Source organism: Pimephales promelas, chromosome 2 (genome assembly GCF_988280905.1).
Source record: "Pimephales promelas chromosome 2, fPimPro1.hap1.1, whole genome shotgun sequence".
In the NCBI taxonomy this organism is placed as follows: domain Eukaryota; kingdom Metazoa; phylum Chordata; class Actinopteri; order Cypriniformes; family Leuciscidae; genus Pimephales; species Pimephales promelas.
Genome location: NC_142770.1, coordinates 6,385,276 through 6,408,049, shown reverse-complemented (window position 1 = coordinate 6,408,049; position 22,774 = coordinate 6,385,276). Strand labels below are relative to the sequence as shown.

Sequence of the window (22,774 nt, the reverse complement as noted above, 5' to 3'; positions counted from 1 at the left end):
CCTACCAGATGAATTAAGCTTCCAGCAGATCTTATCTGTCCTCAGATCTGTGGGACTTTTGGCGCTGCCTTACGGTGGCGACATACAACAGTAGCCGTGTGTGTCTGTATCTGTCGTGTGTCTATCACAGCTGTGGAATATAAGATTATCCCAATATTAATATGGATTTGTTCAACACGTTGCTTATGAGCATGCTTACTTTTGGGACTGTTGTGGATGTTCTGGACGTCTCCAGCTATGGCCTGCAGTTAATGAAGCCCGTCTCAAAGGAAAATCTGCGTTGGTGGACGTGCCTTTGTTGCCAGGATCGAAATTAACCCACTTTAAGAGATGAGGAAAGGTACCCCTTTCTTTCTTTTTCTGTTTTTGGGGTAGGCTACAGCCCTACAAAAGTTGGATCATTAAGCTAACGGTTTTGTTGACAGTATTTTGAATTAAAATGAAGACTGTTAGCCTATGTCAACAAAAGTTTTTTTTTTAAAGTGAACTACTCCTTTAATGTCGTCTTTCGTTTGATGGCAGGACCTGGGGGGCAGATGAGTGACCTTTTGGTGGTGGCATCCTCACTGTGTGTCCTGGTCTTCTCTGTCTTGAGTTGCTGAGTGTGTATTGGTGTGTTTGTGCATTGTGAATATAGTGATTCATTATGCCTCATTATGCCTGGTTCACACAATTTTATTTTATTGTCATTACACAATTTTAGCTCGATTTTGGCATGATCCGTTTGACGTAGGGTGTCGTTGGGATTCGTAAACGACAACGGGCGTCGGGACGCAAGATTCGATCGTATCATCTCGTATTGTGTGTCATAATGGGCGACAACCTACGTCGCGTCTGCGATGCTTCACTACATCACGACACAAAGACTAGCATGTTTAATGTTTTTAACGGTCATCCACGACGGTTCCGTCATATGTGTGAGGTTGACCAATAGGAGCACAGAAGCTTTTCCGTACACAACTTTAAAAAATGGCAAAACGAAAGAGAGACGATGGTGCTAACGTTAAAACTAAAAGTAAAATATATAAGAAAATAATAGTTTACCTCAAGTTCTCTTTGGAGGATTGACAGCCCATACTGTCCTCTTCAAGCAGGGTTCTCAAGTCTCACGCAATGGCCGTGAGACACACGCAATTCAACCAGTTCACACGCTCACACGCCACACCGTGTATTTCTCACGCTGAAAAGGCAATTCCGAGCAATCCAGGAATGTGTCCATTGTCGGGTTTTCTTTCTTTTTTCATTTTCTTTTTTTCTGAACACAGGACACTCAATGTTTCATTCATTGTTTGTTTACGTTCGTTTCCGGACGGCACTCGCTACTAGTTTCACTTTCTCGATGACATCACGCGCCTCGTTAAAGACGGCATGCGATGACAACCCAGACAGCAAACTGACATTGAATAAACGTGGAAATGACGTCTCTCATGACATTGAAACAACGTTGATTTTGCTCATCGAATTAACGTTGAACCAACGTCAGACACGGCATTCTTCAAAATGAAAATCGAAAATTGGTTTGCTTTCATAACGTTGAAACAACATTGATTTCAAGTTGATTTTCCGTTAGTTTTGAAAGAATGACGCGTCTGACGTTGGTTCAACATTAATTCGATGAGCAAAACAATGTCAGATCAACGTTGTTTCGATGTCATATTTCCACGTTGATTCAATGTCAGTTTGCTATCTGGGAAGCAACGTCCCAGGTAGCAAACAGACGTTGGGCCAACGTCGGTTTGCTACCTGGGGTGTAGTTTGACATGTCTTGTCCACAACACGACAAGATTTTAGGAGTCAAAATCGCGTAATCTGACACAGTGACTATCGTAACAAACAAACAAAAATAGTGTAATCTGAACCAGGCATTAGGGTGATATCTTGAGACTGCCCTGTTATTAAGCCGAGGTTCCTCTGCTGCCAACGATAGAATCTAACAAATAGATGAAGAGTGACTGCTGGTCAACACCTTTTATAACTATTGTGTCTTGACACTTAACCCTCCTATTATCCTTGAAGGTCAATTTTACCCCATTCAATGTTTAACGTCTGTAAAAACATACTTTTATTAATTTTTTTGCTTCAGATTTGATTACTTTTTTTTATTTAACGGGGACAACTCTGTAAACATAAAATTGACCTGCTAATATTTTTTCAAAGTCCTGTACACATTTTGTAGCATCGGTGTTCCTTGGGGTCAATTTGACCCCAGGCTCTTTTAGATGTATAATAAAACAGAAGAAATATACAAATTTTCATACACATTTGTTTTGGTTGTTTTATTGTGGTCACTATAACATGTTATACTTTGAATTTATAATGTTCATTGTAATTTTATATATTCAATATCAATTTCAAAAAAACTTCCATCTGTTTTAGGGCTCTAACCAAACAGAACCATATCTGTAGTATTGCGAGAACTACTAGTAGCTCACATGACATGTGACATAATTCTCAAGATAACTAATAATTCTTTCCTGTGCATTGAAAAACGTCATTTTTGTGAGAACTTTGATGTTTCCCGTGCCATGTGGGAGGGGAAAACATATTTTTTGCGAGACTGACCCCAAACATAACTCGTGTTACTATCCTTGATAAAATAAATAGTTTTTCTTTCAAAATGTTATAGATTACAAAAATCTATACTTAGAAATATTATAAAAAAAACAAAACACCAGATATATTTATACTTTTACAATTTTAGGTCAATCAGTTGGATTTTATGTTGATTTGTACATTTGTCCATAGTCGTGCAATGGGTATTCTGAATGTATAAGGGGTTAGGTGGGGTGGAGAGGGGGTTGGTGGGTGGATGTCAACTTAAAAGGTTACTTAAGTTGTCAACAAAAGACATAAATTAATTGAGACAAGCTTTTGTAAAAAAAAAAAAAAAAAAAAAAAAAATCATATTATGGAGCTCAAATTGATCCCAGAGGGTAATAAGTGTTATCAGATTTGAGGGTAACAGGAGGGTTAATACACTTTTTCTGTACGACTACCATTGTCTCTGATTCGCATGATTAGAATCTGCGTGTTCAATTCTTGAGATGAACTTTCTCAGGTGGCGTAGTCAGAGATTATAAAGACCAGAGTTTTGGCCGTGGGTTTTATTTATTGCTTCACCCAATTCCATACATAAGATACTACCCTCTTTTGTGAAAAGTGTTTTGTGTTTACTGGGAAGATGTCTATAATGTGCACCGTGTTGGCTCACTCTTGTGGAATAAGATTGGAAGTTTACAGTGCTTTCTATATTTACACAATTTTATGTAATAAAATAAATTATTGTTAAAATGAAATTGAATAACCATTTTACATTTTAAGTTACTACTAATTATTTTATGCTGTGTCTATGAGAAATAAATGATTTTTTTTTAAATTTATTGCTAATGTTATTGGAAAATCAAACTAAATTTAGGTTCAAATGAACATTTCATCCCACTGTTAGGGTAGGCTATTATTTATCTGAATAGTGGAGAATAAAATGATCTCAAATAAAAGCAGAAAAGAAAAAAAAAACTACTGCAAAGATGGGTGCCATATGAATTTGTATTTTTTTGTACTGATGTTTTATTCGTCTCAGATTATGAGAAACAATATCATGAAAAAGCATATTTTTAGTAGTTCAGCATCTCCTGACTCAAATATAGTCAGATCTCTGCTGATGATCCTGTAACGCTTGTGTCAGGAGTGTCACTATTAACAGCTACTAAAAGCCTCTATTTTGAATGTCTAATAGTCTTCAGCTCATTCATTATGCTGGTGACTTCAATCACCTGTAAACTGACACTTAAAGCTCATTTCACAGGTGTGAACAGACTGACACAAACTACATAATCACTGCTTTAAAAAAATACTATTTATTTATGGTCTCTGATAAACCATGTTTGATGTAAAAACAACTACAAACTAAAAAACAATTGATAAAAAATGTAAATATCTAAAAATATCAACAATATCTCCAATAATTGAAATATCACCATTATCTCCAATAATGCCAGTGGTTCCTTAACTTGCAACCTAGAAGACTAACACACACACCAACACACTGCTTTTCCATGGTTGGATTTGGCCAGGCTCTAACTATAAACAGGAGACTTTTAGACCTTTCTCAAACACAAATCCCGATTTCATTTCTGGAAACCGGGCTAAATGAGCAAGCACTGTTACTGCATTCAGATATCAAATACAGACATTTGAAAATAACATTTCAGTCGTCACACTATAACTTCTATAACAAAGTAAAATCTCACAGGCCTAGAGAAGTCATTCAACTCATTTAATATATTTAGAAGGAAAAATATTGATTAATACCTTGATTATAATTACTCATCATTACATGTACACTGAAGCAGCAGTGGATTCCAATCCACCTCCTTCAATATATTCTTACATTCTCTTTATATTTGGATTATTTTAATCCTGGTATATATTAATATTTTTCGACATGTCTTGTACAAATGCACATTTTGATAGATGAACATAAATACATACAATGTGTACAATTGTGAAACCAAATTTGATCATTTAATCTTGATTTTGTCAGATCTGCTCCTCCCCCCACACGGTGATTCAGTGAAGCTCCTCCCACAGCAGTTCACCAATAAATGCTGGATCGTTCCCATCAGTCTAGAAGTGAAGATGGAGAACAGCGAGAACATGAGTGATCCAGAATCCTGCAGGATGGGACATGAAGAGACTGAAGAACAAAGAGGTTGGTGTTTATTTTGGATTAATTATGTTGAAGAACATTTAAGGTTATAAAACTTCAAGCAGTTCAACAGATTTTGTGGTTGTAGTCAAAGAGCTATAGAGATGTACTATAACAAAGTTAAAGTAAAATAAACTGGGTAAAAATATCCTAAAACTCAAGTGAATCATGTATATTGGTTGTCAATAGCGAGGCACTGATCCAAATCCAATACTCTGTGTGTACTCATGGTTTTTGACGCGCAGCATTTTCCAAATGAAGCGCCGCCTTCAAAGTCGCATGACGTCACCCAGAGGAATAAAGTGGAGCGTGGTGCGACAGAAGTCTCTTTATTCCTCTGGGTGACGTCACGCGACTTTGAAGGCGTCGCTTCATTTGGAAAATGCTGCGCGTCAAAAAGCTGGCCGATGCCCATCTTTATGCAAATGAATTCCGTTGAACGCGCCGCGACTATCCAATAGAAGTAGAGCATATGGAGACGGGGGGAAGTCTCTCGAAGGTCCTCTGTTCTAGACTGGCCGCTGGCTCAAAACCACGCCCATCAAAGTACAAATGTGGGGAGGCGTCGCGACAACACGCGACTGTCGTGCCACAAAAGTGGATCTCTATCCGTTATTGTGAGGGTACCGTTATTGCTAAGAGCGACAGTCCACAATCTTCACAAGGCGAAACACGACTCGCCACCTCTGATTCTAACGATGCGTATTTTGAGGATTATGATTTCTCATTGAATTTCGAAGAGCATCGGAAAGTTGTGTTTGATAGCTGTTCATGTTTAAATTAAGTGTTTTGTGAGGGAACTGTTTCCAATTTGATAATGAGATTGTCATCTGGTTTAATGCTAATTCAGGCCATTGTATATAGTGTGTCTTTGGTGTGGGGAGTTTTTTTTATTTTTTTTATTATGGTGCTCGAGTTCCTGATTTGTTTTGTTGCCTAAATTCTGCAGATGCTTTTGTGCATGTTGTTAGGAATAAAACCCTACCAATTACAACTTCTCTTTGTACAAACCAACGCAATAAAGAGCATTGACTTTTTTAAATAACATAGTGTACTGCAGATGCCATCTAGTGAACATTGTATCCGACATCATTTTATACACTTCTGCTTCTGAATAAAACAACAGATTTCATTTTCAGCTTATGTTTATACCCCCATACCTGTATTATATGACTGACAGACAACACCGGTTTGACCGAAAAATGTCAAAATTGAAAATACTGTGGAAACAAAGACACCTACATCTTGGATGCCACTGAGGTGAGCTATAACATATCAAAAATGTAATTTCAAAGTGAACTATCCCTTTAAGTCCCTGGCCAACATGTCCTTTAAAGCCAGGGTAGGTAGAAATCCCCAAAAATAATTTTTAAACCTCCAAATTTCTTTAAACTGTCTTTATATATCAATCCATAATTAAAATGTAAGTAATCTGGAAAAGACATGATAAACATCGAGTGTCTGTAGTTCTGTCAGGACTGTAATAAACACAGCTCATTATTCCATCCGGGACGAAAGACGTGATTGGCTGGGGCGACTGTCACTCTCCCTCGTTACCATGGATCCCAGATAGCAAACTGACATTGAATCAACGTGGAAATATGACATTGAAACAACGTTGATCTGACATTGTTTTGCTCATCGAATTAACGTTGAACCAACGTCAGACGCGTCATTCTTTCAAAACTAACGCAAAATCAACTTGAAATCAACGCGTTGTTTCAACGTTATGAAAGCAAACCAATTTTCGATTTTCATTTAGTTTTGAAGAATGCCGCGTCTGACGTTGGTTCAACGTTAATTCGATGAGCAAATCAACGTTGTTTCAATGTCATGAGAGACGTCGTTTCCACGTTGATTCAATGTCAGTTTGCTATCTGGGATACCACCGCTGCAGATACAGGAGCAGCCCAAATGCGCGCACTCGTTTGAAGAAGCATGCTAGTAATAATAATTATGGCAGAGGAAGAACAGTAAAAGTTCTCAGTACCTGCATATAGAGGCAGCGAAGTCAAACAAGTTAAAAGAGGAAGATCGTATTTGAAAAGGCTACGAACAAAAAGTCTTTGGATAAATCAAGAAATACGAGAGTCAACTGACAAGGGATCTCAAGGGGCTAAAAAGTGATTCCATGATGGCTTTATTTCTGCTGGACAGGTAATCTTGCTGTTTTCATTTTGACGGCATTTATTTTTTTCATGAAGCATGTATCACTAGCACGTATACCTAATAGAGCTAGCTAGCGTTACGTAGCATAACTAACGTTGGCTTAGCAATGAAGTGTAACTTTGGTGTCGACAGGTATAACGTTACTGTTTGGGAGCCAGGGTTGAGACGATAAACAATCAATAGGCATCTGCAGCTGGAAGCTGTTTTGTTTAATTTAACCAAATCTAACTTTAGGTTAAAAAGTTTAGGGGATCTTTTTTTATACCTAGCTTTACCCTCTGCCTAAACTTTGTTCCTATGTTCACCGTGAGCTCTACCTGCCCTGTTTTTTCACGTTTGGTTTGTTGTAATATGCTCTCAATATGTTTATCTGTCTTTATGTTGCATTTTGCATTTGTTGCATATGTTGTCTTCATGTAAACACGTCCTCCAGTGGAGCAGTCAGCATCACACGTTCATGTGTTTTGGGGGCGTGGCTTTGGAAGGAGCCTAGAAGGGAGGGGGTGGGAGTTGAGCTGTGTTTATTACAGTCTTGAGAGGACTACAGACACTCGATTTTTATAATTTCTTTTCCACATTACTTACTTTTTAAGTATCCATTGATATATAAAGACAGTTTAAACAAATTTGGAAAAAAATGTTTTTTGGGCAACCCCATGGCAAAACTCAAAAAACTCCCTCACAATCACATATTCCTCCATCGGGGCGGAAGTAACAATCTGTAGGGATGGCTGATCTGAAACTCGCGTTCCGAAGCTTTATGAGCCTACTTATCTTTCTTGTGGAGACTCACCCTCCTCATGTTTTTGCAATTTGAATGTAATGATGCATTTAAAAGTTAATGGTTATAAACGTATCTTTACTAAAGAAGAACAGAACAGAACACGCGGCAGCCCAGACATTCGCACAAGCGTGACTTTTCAACAGTATTACGACAACAGCTAACACTAAAGAACTGGTTAACAACCACAACATAAACCCCTTTATCTAAACCTCTATACACAACCGCCCGACTCGTGCATCCTCCATGTTTGTAGTTTTTTAACACTTTTCACTCGTGTTTGTAGTTCCAACCAAATCCTTATCCAACGTGCGATGGATTGTGGGCAATATGAGCCGTTAGAGTGTGCATCGATCTGCACTTCGGATTCTGACCGGATATAGTAGACCATCCGGGTCTCTTTGAAACACTCATTTCAACATGCTACGATTTTGGACGTACTAATTCTATTTTCGAATACTATTTAGGACGGATAGTATGTGAATTTGGTCGCAGCACTGATGTTTCGAAACACTGATCCGAAGCGTGATTCAAAACACCCATGTCACGTGACTGCGGCTAAATGAAGCTTTAGAGTGTTTCACAAGTGTTTCGACAGTTGGCATGGTCCGCAGAATCAGCTTTTGATTGACATGGTCGGGAACCGAACACACAATCGCACATCTGTATAAAAGTGAAGTCAACGCATCTTGACTTCATGGGTTTTTGTGAGAGGATTTTTTCAAAGGCTGGAGAAATTATCTGTAAAAAAAAAAAAGAAGTAGGCTAAGTCCTTCGACAGCAGAGAAATTAATATTTTAGAATAAAAATCTATAAAAAAAGTGAGACATTGTGGCTTGATTTCTTTTATTAATGTTAATTTTTAATGACCAAAATAACATTATGCACAGTGAGGAGCGTAGAGGTTACAAGCTTCACATATTAGAAAAATACAATAATAAAAAAAAAAAATTTTTTAATGGCTCGTTGTCAAGGTTTCTGATCAACACCTGCATGTGACCACCAGGTGTCACCGTTGAGACTGGTGTCGGATTGTTTCGAAGCCTCGATCTGCCCACCACTAACATATCTGCTGGATCCACGTTGGGTTCAGTCCTTCTATCACGGGTGGTTGAAGCAGACGAGGAAGTATCCATTTGCAGCATTTATTTTATTACACAAACTTGTATTGTTTTATGTTTAGCTGCTCCCCATTATGTTTATTAGTTTCCCCAGTTGTTTCCTATTAGCCACGCCCTCTTGTTATCTTGTTTAGCTTGTCTACCCCTGTTTTTAAACCTGTGTGTTAGTTCAGTCCTTAATGTTTGTTGTTAGTTGTTCTGTTCCTGAGCCTTGTTTCCTGAGTCTGAACGTTAGAGTTTGTGTAATAAAAGAAATGCTGCAAATGGATCCTACTTCCTCATCTGCTTTGACCCCCTGTGACAGAGTCAGTGCTTGTAAAACAAACACTATACGCTCTTAGAAAAAAAAAGGTTCAGTGGTTTCTCTGGTATTCCTGATTACATTTTAAAGAAGGTTTTATGACAAAAAGGGGGGAAAAAAGAGGAAGCCTGTGAAATGTAGCGCCTGACAGAATCCTTTAAGATTCTAGAAATATTCATTTGTTGATATTTTCGTAGAATTTTATCAATGAATTTTAAAGAAAATAATGAGCCTTCAACCCATTGCAAATGAACTAATGTGCACATAAATTGACATTTTGTGGTTTAATATCTTAGATTAGTGTTTCAGTGAGCTTTAGCTTGTTTTTACACTCACTACTCTTGCCGTGCAATATGCATGCAAATGTCTTTGTCTGTCACAGGATTATTTGGATAAGCAAAATATGGTAGTCAAATTATTGTTAGCTGAGTTCTTCTTTCTTCCTCTTCTGGTTAACTGGATGGAAGTCAAAAAAGTGAATTTTTTCAGCCCAATCTACACATTTTCTGGTCAGCTATAAATCAGACAAAAACATTCAACTGAAATGTGACGGTAAGCTTTTCAGTAAAAAAATCAATCGCAACTCTCAAATGATGCTGGAGTATATTGTTTCCTCTGTCAATAAAAGATAAACTACAAACAAGATAAACTTCCAACAAAGTTCTCTTAACTCTCTTGAATTTTGAACAAACGGTTTTTCAGAAACAAAATGTTTGTCCAGTTATGAGGTCTTAACTGTAAAAAAACAACAACATCTGGTTGTTGTTCTTACTACTCACACAATGAGTTATTTTGTCGGTCACATTGGTGTGCATTCATCATTGTTATAGATCTGCCCTGTGAGAGAGTTAATGTGTGAATCTTTATGGTTTATCCAAACAAGTGCCTTTCAAATGAGAAACATGACAAGAAATTTATCATATAAGAATATAAAAAGTGGGTTTTAGCAGAACTGAAACTGGAAGGAAGAACAGAAGATATTATTAGGAAGTGCCTTTGTGTTTGTGGAAAAGTTGGTTTCTCAACCGTTGTGATGGTCTAATAATCGATGGAGGCTGGAAACTCATTCTAACACTGAGGAACAGAGAGGAAAGGGTATGGGAAGCAACTTTGCACCTTATTTTGATGAATTTAAAATAATTTGCTAATTCATTGATTGTAGAGTAAAGGAGGACTTATAAATGTCATGTCTCAGGCCACGTCCACACGGACACGGGTATTTTTATAACCGCAACTTTTTTTACGCGGTTCGGCAGTTCGTCCACATGGAAACGCAGTATCAGGACACTGAAACCGAACATTTTTGAAAACCCCTGCCAGGGTGAGTATTTTCTGATACGCCGGTTGCAGTGTTGTCGTGTAGACAGTGAAACCAGAGTTTTTGCACCGCTGACGGCTTCTGATTGGCTAACGTGGCTTTACGATTAGGTTTATATTGCTGCCTGCTGGTGTTGCATGCTCTTGACAACGCTTGATAGCGTGTTTTTGTGTTTTCATGTGGACAGAGATTTTTTTTTTAAACGCAGGAGGGAAAAACTCCGGTTATAAAAATACCCGTGTCCGTGTGGACAAGGCCTCATTTAGAAGGTTGCGTCCTTCAGGGTATTCGCATAGTCAGCAACATGGAAAGCCTCATTTTAAAGTCATCAAGAAATTACAATTTATGCTTCACAAGAAATGTTAACGGGTCAATATTATAATTGTTAATTTTCTTAACTGAGACATATTGACGAAGTATGTGGCCAACAATAACAAGTGTGATCCAGTGCAGTTGTTCTGAAGGACCCAAGGAGACACATTAACAATAATTTTTTTTTTTTTTTTTTTTTTTTGACATGGACATACAATTACATTGGACGAGCCATATGCATTTGTTTTTTAGTGATTATAGCATACATACTAATTTTCAACACCTGTCCACGGAAGGCTTTTGAAAATAAAATAAAATACAGTTACAAGGGGAAGAAAAAAAAAAAAAAAAAGAAGAAATAGATAAATAAATAAGTAAACAAAAAATAAAAACAGCAAGTATCAGAATCAGAAAGTATTAGTAATAGACTATACATGTGAGCACTGTTGTTTAGTTTTCAGCCATTGTTTCAGTCCTCTGTTAAAAGCATTTCCATCTGTCTCTAGTTTTAAATTAGTGGGCAAAGCATTCCAGAGTTTTGGCCCCTTTACAGAGAAAGCAGACTGACCAAAAGAGGTCTTACACTTTGGAACTAGACAGTCACCTCTGACAGTGGCCCTTGTGTTCGCCCTCTGAGAACTTTGCCGTCTGCTTACTAATTCAGAGAACATTGGTGAAACATGATTATTTAAACATTTATAGACCAATTTGATATAATTAAAATCAATAAAACTGTCAAAGCCCATAAGCTGATGCTTTGTTAAAACATCACAATGATGCCACTTCATAGGTTTCCGGTCCATAATTTTTATTGTCTGTTTGTAAATGGAGAAAATAGGTTTTAGTTTGGATGGGGATGCTTGTGACCATGATGTAATGCAATATGATAAATGTGAGAATATCATCGCATGCATGTAGAGTTTTGCAGTGTGACAAGACAGATCTCTTCTTATAAATCGAAAACAGTTTATATTTGGTTTGACCTTTTTACATATGTACTTAACATGATTGTCAAATTTTAAATTGTTATCTAGAATTATCCCAAGGTACTTGACTTCGTTAACTACTTCTATTACTTCTTTTTTTATCTGAACCTCAAATATATCACTTAAAGGCCTATTTCGTATGGAGAAACACATAGAGACTGTTTTCTTAACATTAAAGGATAAATAGGATGACTCAAGCCATTTAGAAATATTAATTAATGCTTTTGTCAGGTGTTCACCTGCCAGACTAGATGTTTTAGCGGAAACATGGACCACAGTGTCATCCGCATACATCTGACAGTTTATGCCTGGACAGCATTTTGGTAGGTCATTTACATGGTAAACAACAATGGGGCAAGTACAGACCCTTGCGGTACTCCCATATTATTGGCTTGCATAGTTGACCTCACCCCATTTACCCTAACACATTGCTGTCTTCCGCTCAGATACGACCTAAACCACTGCAAAGATTCAGAAGACATTTTAAAAAGATTTAATTTTTGTAATAAAATAGTGTGATTGACAGTGTCAAAGGCCTTTTTTAGGTCCAGGAACACTGCTCCGACAACATTTCCTTTGTCCAGTGATTCCTTAATTTTGTCGAGTAAATAACAGTTTGCTGTTTCGGTGGAGTATTTGTCTCTAAATCCGAACTGCAGTGGATAAAGCAGCTGGTTGGACTCTAAATGTTCCGCTAATTGCTCGGCAACAATCTTTTCCAGAACTTTTGAGACTACAGGAAGGATAGCAATAGGCCTATAATTGCTTACCAAATCCTTATCACCCGTTTTATAGATTGGTGTAATTATTGCTGTTTTCCAGCTCTCTGGGAATGTTTTTGTTTGTATTGACAAATTTATTAAATAAGTAATTGGCTCTAACAGACAGCTTTCATTTCTCTTGATTAGTGTAGCATGTATGTTGAATATGTCCTTAGACATGGAGTTGCTCATATTTACAATCACCTTTTTAACTTTATCACAGGATACCTCTTTAATACAGAAGAAGTCTGTATGAGCATTGTCAGACTCTTCAGGAGATGACTTGATATATTTAAAATTACTTGCTAATTCTTGTACGGAATTAACAAAAAAAGTATTAAAAGCATTTGCAATTGCCTCATTACTATGAGTCTGGACCTGACCATCTTTAAGACCGTTTATTTGTAAGTGTTTTTGTCTACTTGAATTGGTTAATCTATTTATATGTTGCCACAATTTGGAACTATTTCCACCGGCTTCTTCAATTAATTTAGAGAAGTAATTGGTCTTGGCCTTACGCAACTCTGATACTACTTTGTTCCTCAAGCTCGTATAAATAAGGTGATCAGTATTCATTTTTGTTTTTAAAGACTTTTTAAGGGCAATATCTCGCCTTTTAATGATCTGAAGGATGTCACTATTAAACCATGGAAGATGGTATTTTTTGGTGTCTTTTTCCAGGTTTTTGTATATTTATTTATTAGGTCCCCTAACACAGAGTTAAAATTGCTTGCACTGTGGTTTAGATCTGTTTCTTTGATTACCCTTTCCCAGTTAGCTTCCCTTAAATCATGTTCAAAATTTGCTTCTTGGGACTTAGGTATTCCTGTTGATATGGTTGGATTTTCTGTTTTGTAATGGTGAAGTAAACGTTTTTTTGTTAGTTTTCTCACTATCAGTGTCATGTTGTGATCTGAAAGGCCAGTGATGAGATTATAAGTTTTTGTTACTCTCTCTGGCCTATTAGTAAAAACCAGGTCAATTAGAGTTTCACTCTTTCTAGTGATTCGAGTAGGTCTGTCAATCAGTTCAATAGTCAATAGTTTGCCACTTTTAACCATCCAGTTAATATTGAAGTCCCCAAATATCATACATTCACAGCGATTGTCTGCGAGAGAGAGAAGATTTTTCAATTTGTTGTAAAAATTCACATCATGACTTGGAGGATTATAGAGCACAACTATATTAAACTTCATATTTGGAGAGAGAATTACATTCAGTCCCAAGCACTCCATGTTCACATTCAGTTCAATTTCTACACTTTTAAAATGCTCCCTAATATAAATTAAAACGCCCCCTCCCCTTCCTTTATCCCTATCTCTCCTATAGCAAGTATATTCTGGTATATTAATTAAGGCAGTAGGGACATTATGATTCAGCCAAGTCTCAGATATACACAAAAAATCTAAATTAGAGTCAGTAAGTAAATTGTGTATCTGGTCTATCTTTGGCAGTATGCTTCTTAAATTTATATGTCCTCCCAATATTCCTTTAGGTTTTGATTCAGAGTTCCAGATGATTCTGGCATGATTAACCGTTTGAAAGAGTCTTGACTTCCTCTGTTTCAACACTGCATGATTTATTGCAAGTGTTTTGACCCTTGTGGGACTCCGTCTTTGTTGACATTTGTCCTCTATCACTGACGGGCCATTGCTCAAACGATAGTTTGTAGCTGGTACATTACGTCGATCAGTGTGAGACACACAACTCACCCCAGTAGCTACCCATGACAGCGGTCCCAGACTGATCAAACACTACTGCCGCCGTTACCTCTCCCGTCAAACTCTCTGAGCCCGGAGTTAGTAACTCCATCCGCCGCCCGGGTCCATCCCGCTCTCCCAGAGCACCTGCCGATTCTCCGCCGCCCGGCTCCGCGTCCCCACCAAAAACGGCCGGGCCGGCCCGTCCGCTCAACCACGCACTCCCTCGGGATCCATGTCGACACAAACCCCTTCCGGCCAGCCGACACCCAGGAACAGCGCACACAGCTCCAGCTCCACCAGAAGAAATGCCATCCAGCACCGGAGCCAGGGTAAGCAACGGGGATATTTTAGATGCTGTAAACGACTGGAGTGTCACTACAGGTGATATTAACTCCGTCTGAAGGTTTTTGTGCTCTGTTGAGTTTGGCTCTAAAAGAGAAAGTGGTCCCGGATTCATATGAACATCTCCTGATAATAGCAAAAGTAGCAGCAGTATTTTAGCTGAGGACAAGCTATTCGTGTGACGCCTTGTGATTGTGAAAGCTGGCTTGAAGACCAGGGCTCTGCCATCATTGAGAATCCGTGTGAAAACTGCGGCGTAACCGAATCCAAAGAGATATAGTTGTGGTTTTTCTGATAAAATGCCCAGTGGGTCGATTATAATGGGATGAGTCTTTGGTGGATTGTCCATGAGTAAAACAGGCATCAATACCAAGATGCCACAGGTGATGAGGTACATGCTGGCATTACTTTGCTTATGTTTCCATTTACTCTTACGGCTCTGTTTCGTGATAACATGCTGCAAATTGTTCAAAGGCCAGATTATTACCTTAAACAGTAGCCTGAAAAAAAATAGGATGGCAGTTTTAAAATGTTTATAAAATCCTAGCACATGAGTGGAGCCTTCCGAACCACCCAGGACAGGTCCCGCCATCTTGGATTTTGGGGGACTAAAAACTAAAAATGATTTTACTAATCTGACTTCAGACTTTAACTTTAGCTGCTCTAAAATGAAATGTAATGAAACCATTAATGATGTCAAAGTAATCAGATTGGGGGAATTTCCAGAATTCAAGGCATTGACCTTCAGTATAACAATAAAAAACAGTTGGATATTCATGTCACAACGGTTGAATACAATACTGTGTGATCTGCTGCAACGATGTCCTGCAAGTAAACAGAACCAGAATCAAAAATCAGACCAAGAAGATTAAAAAAGACGAGCCATACTGAAGTATACAAGTGATGGCCAGATATATACAGCTTTAACTCCCACACATGAGTGATAAAAACCTTTGGGCGTTATACCAGTAAGATGCATGTCAGTACATGCTCAGTCACACACAGCTTACCAACAGGAATTTAAAGAAGCCGAAGGAGTTTACTTATTAAAACCCTGGCACAGTTCATACAGAAATAAAATATACAGTATCTTACCGTACTCTGAAGATTACTGAATGCTGGAACAGTGTAAAGCACCTCTTCCTCATGACGTTTAACTGTTTTAATAAAAATCAGACATTTAATAAACTAAAATACATTTAATTAACTTGAAATAGTAATTTAATATATATTTGGACGTCATTACTTACCTTTTTTGCTTGGGTGTTTACATCTTCTGTTGCACATCCAACCTCCTACGACAGCTATTGCTGCCAGCAGCGCTAGAGTAACAGCTATTACCGTCATGAAGCTTGAACGCTGGTCTGGTACTGTAGTGAACAGAGAAAACGCTCATTATTGTAATCTGAATATATACAGCTAAAGGGTTCGGGTTAAACCACAGTTATGGAAATGGGATTTTACATGTTAGGTTTCAACTAAGTGGGTGTTTAAGTAAAGTAGCCACTTGAATATTTTGACATCTACATGATAAAGAGTCCAACTATCTATTTTCTAACTATCTCAGAGTCGAACTTTATAAAGTTCATAACTTATTTTTACAACTACTAAAGATTATTTGATGAACACCGTCGGTTTCACTGTTAAAGTATTTCCTTGAAACAGGATGTTTGTTTGGGACAAATCGAAGACATGTCATTTTATTATAAACACCAATAGACTTCAGTTTATTATAAATGTCACACATGTTCATCTGCCTGCTATTCAGAAGAAGTTGTTTATGTTGTTTATGATTCAACAGAGCTCTTTATTAGACAAACATTTGTATATTTGATAACATCTGCTAACAATGAACTGTCAATATTTAAGAGAAAATATTTTCTATATTTATATCTGTATTTTTTTTTTTAGCATAGATGAGTCTCATCGCTCATGGATTTTAAATAAAAGCTATAAACATAAACACACAATTTTTTTTATTAATTTAAGAAGTTAGAAGATAATTTTGATACCTGAGTATGTGTGACAGAGATCAGTGTTGAGGTGTGTAGTTCTGTTGGTGAATGAATAAGACACTACACAGCTGTATGAATCATCCAGACACTGAATCTCCAGAGGTAGAGAGAGACTGATGCTGATATTAGACGCACTGATGTTGGACAATACACTGACTCCTTTATACCAGGAGAGAGTCGCATGACTCACATTCAATACTGATGAACACACCAGTGAACATCTGGACACTGATGAGGATGATGATGATGAACAGTTTGAAGAGTTACTCGTGACAACAGGAAAGGGCAGAGGAGCTGGAGAACATACAATATAAAAATCAATGACACATTGATAAGTAAATATTAGTACTGTACTGGAATTTGTAATTATCTTGCTCAACAGACTCTGCCTTTGTTGTTCTATTTTTCAATTTCACATATTCAGAAATTATAGAAATTATATGAAAGGAATAAAATCTCCCATTAACTGTTACTGGTGCTGTCAAATTGTGACGAACAACATTACATTGTTATATTTGCATATTGATTGTATACTTATGATAATTGTTTTTCATTTTTACTATTAATCTCTATTCTCTCTAAATGTGTCTTTGCAGCTTTTCTAACCATCATTGCTAAAATATCAACACTAGTTTTGCTTCCTTGCACTGGCATTTCCTTCAGGAAGTGCGAAAGAATAGCAAATGAACAATTTAAATAAACTGAGTGCAGAAAATAGGTTTCAATCTCACTTTTGCTAGTTAAGCACTTATGAATAAAAAACAGATTAATCAGGAGAAGTTTTATTTTTGAGTATCATCGCAGTCTGAATCATCATGAGAATGATTTACTCACCATAGACAGTAACATTGAATCTCTTGTATGAAGTTTCTCTGTTGTTGAGGATCTGTAGTTTATAAAGTCCAGTGAGATCAGATCTGATGTTTCTGATGGTCAGAGATCCAGTTTGACTGTCCATCTGGAGTCTGTCTCTGAATCTCTCTCTATTAAAATATTTCATCTGGTTATATATTTCAGCGATACGAGTCTCTCGAGGTCCAAACATCCACAGTATATGATCATCGATCAGTATTTCAGTAATATCAGTGTTTAGAGAGACAGAATCTCCCTCCGTCACTGACACTGACTTCACTTCATCTGTACCAGCGCCAAACACACCTGAACAAAAAGCTTCCTTTAAGTGGGCTCAGAAACATTCAAGATAAAATATTAGGAAGATTAACTAGCACAAAAAGATTGCACTGAATTTAACACAATGGAAAGGGACTTCAAACTAATAAATGTTTAGGAACTCAGCCTTGACAAATAAACAAATAAAATAGAAACACGGCAGGTTATTATTATTATTTCAAAGGGTATTTAAGACGTACCATTCAATAGCAATAAACACAGACCAAAGAAAGATCCACTGTGATTCATTTTCCTGAATTTCTCAATGAACGATAAACATCCTAACAGTGTATGCGATGAGAAAAAAACATTCAACGATCCGGTTTTCCGGTTGGAAAAATAATTTCCATTCAGGTGTGGTTCAAATGTTCCATCACATTGTTAGTAACAAAAGAATATATCCATAAGAAGGAATAAAAACTAAAGGAAAAAATAATCAAATGAAGATTCCATTGGGTTCACAGTTGAGTCCGTTCTGAAAAAGGATCTAGGCGTATAGCCACTATACTTCACACACACGCACCCGCCCTCATACCTCCCATTTATACCTTCACCTCCTCTCTCTGTCTTTTTCGACCGTTTTTGTAGTGATATAAATATCAGATAAGCCACTTCCTCTCTAGAACAAACAGAACTTCAGATTAACTTTATTGTGAAAACCTCTTCTAATTCCTGTTCTTTCACATTATATGAAGTTGCCTAATATTGGACTGGATTATGTGTTGTGTATTCAATACTCAATATTCTTATCATGGTTCTAGAGAACATGTACTATGAAAATAGTATGCGGATAGGTGTGAGGCACAGCAGACACTGCTGGATGAAACTTGATGTCGCTTGGAATAGTGACCAGGAGTAGGTTCGGGATTGGTGGATAAAGATTCCCCTGTCTGTGCACTCATTTTCAGCAAGACAGCCATAAGCCGCATTTCCACCGAAATTACCTGGAACTTTTCCCCCCAGACCTGTTTCTGCCTGTGTTTCCATCACGTTCTAAAACTACAATGAAGATTAGAGAAAATTAGTGCACCTTCATGTCTACTACTCTAGTCCAGTGACGTAGAACTGTGCGCAACTTTCCAGTTCCCGCATGGATTTCTTGCTCCACATATAAACTTAATACAGCATAAACCTCGTCGCAGGCCAATCTGTCGTATTTTTTGAAACTCCATTCATTAATTTGAATTGCAAACAACTCTTACTGCCAAAAATGGCGGTTGAATCAAAATGCTGCATAAACTCTTCCCATCAGTAGGGGAGAGCGGGGCACAACCTAACGCATTTTGGTTTTGGCTCAATTAATTAAAAAAATAATTAGGTTAGATTAATATTTTTTTTCCACAAGCAACATACACATCTCTGCTACAAATGAACACTTAAAGTTTTTTCTAGGACCTACCATTTTCGTACAGTTGGACTGAAAGTGACAGAAGTGCAAATGTTACAACTTACCCCATATGCGGGGTTAATTATAGGGGTTAGTTGTAACACTTGTGTGTAACACACATAATTCAGTACTATTTTATTTGTATAGTTTGATATTGTTTGTGCATCTGTATATCCATACAGCCATCCCTCATCCAATCATCCTTCTATTGTGGATCAATATCATGGATAGAGACATAGAAAAGGGCTGCACAGTTTTGCAATAAATAATAATAAATAAAATTATAAAATATTATAATTGCAATTAAATTAGATTTGTGTGTGTGTGTGGCAGCTGCATGTACAATTATTATTATTAATAATAATAACAGTAATAATAATACAAATGAGCTTAGAATAAAAATTTAAAGGGTTTATTGCATTAAAAACATGCCATATTTTTAAATAAATAAACAAGTTATCATTCATAGTACACTAAATTTTAAACATTTTACATTCCAACATTGTTTGTGAAAGTCCAACCAAGTTAAATGTCAAACCTGAAAAGTTGTGTGGCTCCTTTTTCCATCTGATTATCATTGTACACTTGGCGGTTTAGTTGAAACACTGTGTTACAACTAACCCCTCTGTGTATTACAGATTTTAAGCCTAGCTAACAGTCGTTATAGGAATTGCTGACATGTTTCAAAACGGTGCTATGTTTGAGCAAACAAGACAGTGATTAAGGCAATATAAAGTTAGATTTGGAAACGTATACACCCAACTCAGAAACCGAAAAAAATATATGATGAAAAAATTTACTTTTATGGTGTCAAAACACTCTTTGCCCAGTATCTTCACGAAATATATAATCAAAACTTTCCGCAAATTCGCGGGAGACCGTCTTCTGGTAGCAAGAGATAAAGAGCGGAAAGACAGCCAGCTTGATCCTGACGAACTATGTTAAAAGTCTGTGTTACATTTAACCCTGCGTTAGGTTGTGTTCCGCGCTCCCCTATGTCCAGCACCCAAGTCTCACCCCAAGTTTACAGTATGTCACTTCTCAGAAATTCCAATACCCTACAAACGCTGATTCAACATAGCCAATTGACAATAACAAGTGTGATGTTACATTAGATAACATCAGGGTTCTTCCAGGTATGAATACAGAAATTTACATTATGTTCACTGAGTAAATAATAATAATAATCTTTATTTTATACAGTGCCTTAGTTGCATCTCAAAGCACTTTACAAAAAATCAATGAGGTTAAAAGGCATGCATAACAGTCCAGGCTGTAAACACTAAACAAGCAATAAAAAATAACAAGCCAATATAATAACAAACAAAATAATCACATGGATCACATGAAAGCTACCCTTAAAAAGTCAGTTTCAAGGGACAATTTAAAAGCACAAAGGGATTCTCAGAGGCAGGGAATTCCACAATTTAGGAGCTAAAGAAGAAAAAGCCCGATCACCCTTAGTTTTCATTCATGTTGTTCGGACAGTTAAAAGACCAGCTTCAGAAGAGCGTACAGCACGTGTAGGAGTGTAGGGGGTTCAGAACTCACACAAATATTCAGAGGCCAAATGCTACCTTGCACTGTTCCTAATCAGAATTCAACTGCTGAACTTTGTACCAACTGTAATATATACTGCATAAATATAGTAGAATGGTAGCTACAATTACAAACAGTGACAATGTATGACCCTTAAACCACCCAGAAACCGAAACAGCCTTGTTCTTATAGACACTTTTTTTCTTATGAAACCTTGGGTTCTGGTCTAGGCCACCATTTCCCTCACAGTTCAGACACAACATCTGTAACGTTCTCACGATTGCACAACAAAGGGTTTGTTGTTGCAGGTCAGCGTCTGTGGCATGTGAATTGACCTTAAGACATCGGTTTTCATCATGAAAAAAGTCTTGTACTTCCAATACTGTTTGTTACTTTAACTTTAACTTTAATATGTGGAAATAAACTTAGTGGCCAAGCAACAAAAGGTTTTCAGTTCGTAATCTGCAATGCGAGTCTCATGGTGGCTCTCAAATTTAAACTAGCGCCACCATCAGGTCAAAAAACTGTTGAAAGTTTTCAGCTATTTACATTTAAATGATTTGAAACAATGATTTTTTTTCCCCAAGCTTCAAAATTTATTAAACATTTAAAAAAACATTTAAACCTTCACCAGTTTTGGGTCACATGACCATGCTGATAAAATGGGTGTATTCAAAACCAACAAAGGCTAGAATGATGTTTGTATTATGTTTCCATATTTGTCTATCGAAACACACCATGAGCAGCTGCAATCTATTTATGCTTCGAGAACAGAAGCAGGTTTTCATCTTTGGACGTCAGTTCACATCTTGTTCATAAATAACCTGACAATGCAATCATTCAACTGGGACATTCCTTTTCTGAAATAAAAGCTTGACTTGCTGCAATCCCCTTACCAGTTTTTCTCAATTGTTTACACACAAATTCTGGTACTTGAGACACAATGACTACAACATGTAAATCATTCACCAACCCCCTGAACCAATTCTGATGAACTACAAGCACAATTCCTCCTTTACACTCAAATTGCAGTTCTAAAACACACTTTTTTTTTTAAACACTACACACAATTCTGTGCATTTGGCAGAAAATCTATTTTTTTCAGAAGGAACACACTGCCATTCAGATATGCACACTGACTCATCACATGGGGAAACACATGTCACACAGTTTTACAATTAGCAATCAGAGCTTTAGCATAAAAGACTGAAACACAAGAGAGGATACAGCATAGTTATTTATTTATTTACATTTTTTTCATTATGATGAATGGCGAAGAAGGGTTTTCCATTCATCGTAGAGTTTTACAGATTGAGCACATCAGTGTTCAACTGGTTCTTATACTGTAAATGTCTATTCATGTGATGGTTTGTGTGAGTCATTTGAAAACAAAATACCATTTTGAGAAAAAGTAACATTGTTTTGAATGTTAAGTTTCATTTTGAACTAGAATTGAGGGGTTTTGCCCATTGTGTGTTTTTTTTTGATTTGTGTGTAGAGTTCTGAGAGTGTGAGGCATGCTTTCAGGAAATGTGTGTAAACAATAGAGAATAACTGTAACACAGATATTATTTATTTTGGCAGTATTTGCATCATCAACACAAGCATTAGAAATATTCCATTGTAAATGCAGACATTCCAACCTGCAAGAATTCATTTCAGGGAAGTAGCCTATATCTTGGTGACTGGATTGTTGACGGAGGGGGTTTGACTAGTTTTCGCGAGGCACACTCGCAAGGTCTCTTGCTCTCTCTCTCCCGTGCACAGTATGTTCTATGCGCGCAGTATGTTTTGCTCTAGAATATATATTGATAGATTTTGTATATTGGTGAGCCGATACAGATTTATGGCACATAGAAATATGATGGTAAATATATTCAGTAAATACAGTGATAAAGTATATTCATTATTACTTAATCATTTATTGACATGTATATTCTTTGTGCTTAGGCTTGTGAAATCATATTCTTAAATGCATGCTGATGTATAAGAGAAAGAATGCATTATCTTGATGTTTTGAGAGGAGTCTCCTGTTTATAGTTAGAGCCTGGCCAAATCCAACCTTGGAAAAGCAGTGTGTCGGTGTGTGTGTTAGTCTTCTTGGTTGCAGGTTAAGTAACCACTGCCATTATTGGAGATTGACTGAGTTGTTGTTCTGGAC

At 37.1% G+C, this 22,774-nt stretch overlaps 2 protein-coding genes across 4 annotated transcripts in view; one reads left to right on the top strand and one right to left on the bottom strand.

Annotated features, from left to right (window-relative positions):
* The window catches only part of LOC120492897 (piggyBac transposable element-derived protein 4), a 95,562-nt gene that overhangs the window by 26,627 nt on the left and 46,161 nt on the right, over positions 1-22,774 (top strand). The window contains exon 2 of one of the 3 annotated variants that reach the window (XM_089120660.1): positions 4,544-4,711. The exons of the other annotated variants lie outside the window; for them this stretch is intronic. Within the exon in view, the coding sequence (XP_088976786.1) occupies positions 4,639-4,711 (73 nt within the window). The 5' untranslated portion in view covers positions 4,544-4,638. The remainder of the gene's footprint in view (positions 1-4,543; positions 4,712-22,774) is intronic. 3 annotated transcript variants of the gene reach the window in all.
* On the bottom strand, positions 8,488-18,221 carry LOC148995777 (CD48 antigen-like). The gene is made up of 6 exons (XM_089121383.1): positions 17,888-18,221; positions 17,352-17,675; positions 16,515-16,811; positions 15,753-15,872; positions 15,598-15,659; positions 8,488-15,327 (listed from the first exon to the last, which is right to left on the bottom strand). Exons 1-6 carry the CDS (start codon positions 17,934-17,936, stop codon positions 15,277-15,279), a joined length of 903 nt encoding a protein of 300 aa, XP_088977509.1. The 5' UTR covers positions 17,937-18,221; the 3' UTR covers positions 8,488-15,276.

Coding starts and splice junctions, on each gene's coding strand:
- LOC148995777 (XM_089121383.1), bottom strand. CDS start 17,936: ATGAATCACAGTGGATCTTTCTTTGGTCTGTGTTTATTGCTATTGAAT. Junction 17,676..17,887: donor GTGTTTATTGCTATTGAATG/GTACGTCTTAAA, acceptor CTTTTTGTTCAG/GTGTGTTTGGCGCTGGTACA. Junction 15,660..15,752: donor TAAACACCCAAGCAAAAAAG/GTAAGTAATGAC, acceptor TTATTAAAACAG/TTAAACGTCATGAGGAAGAG.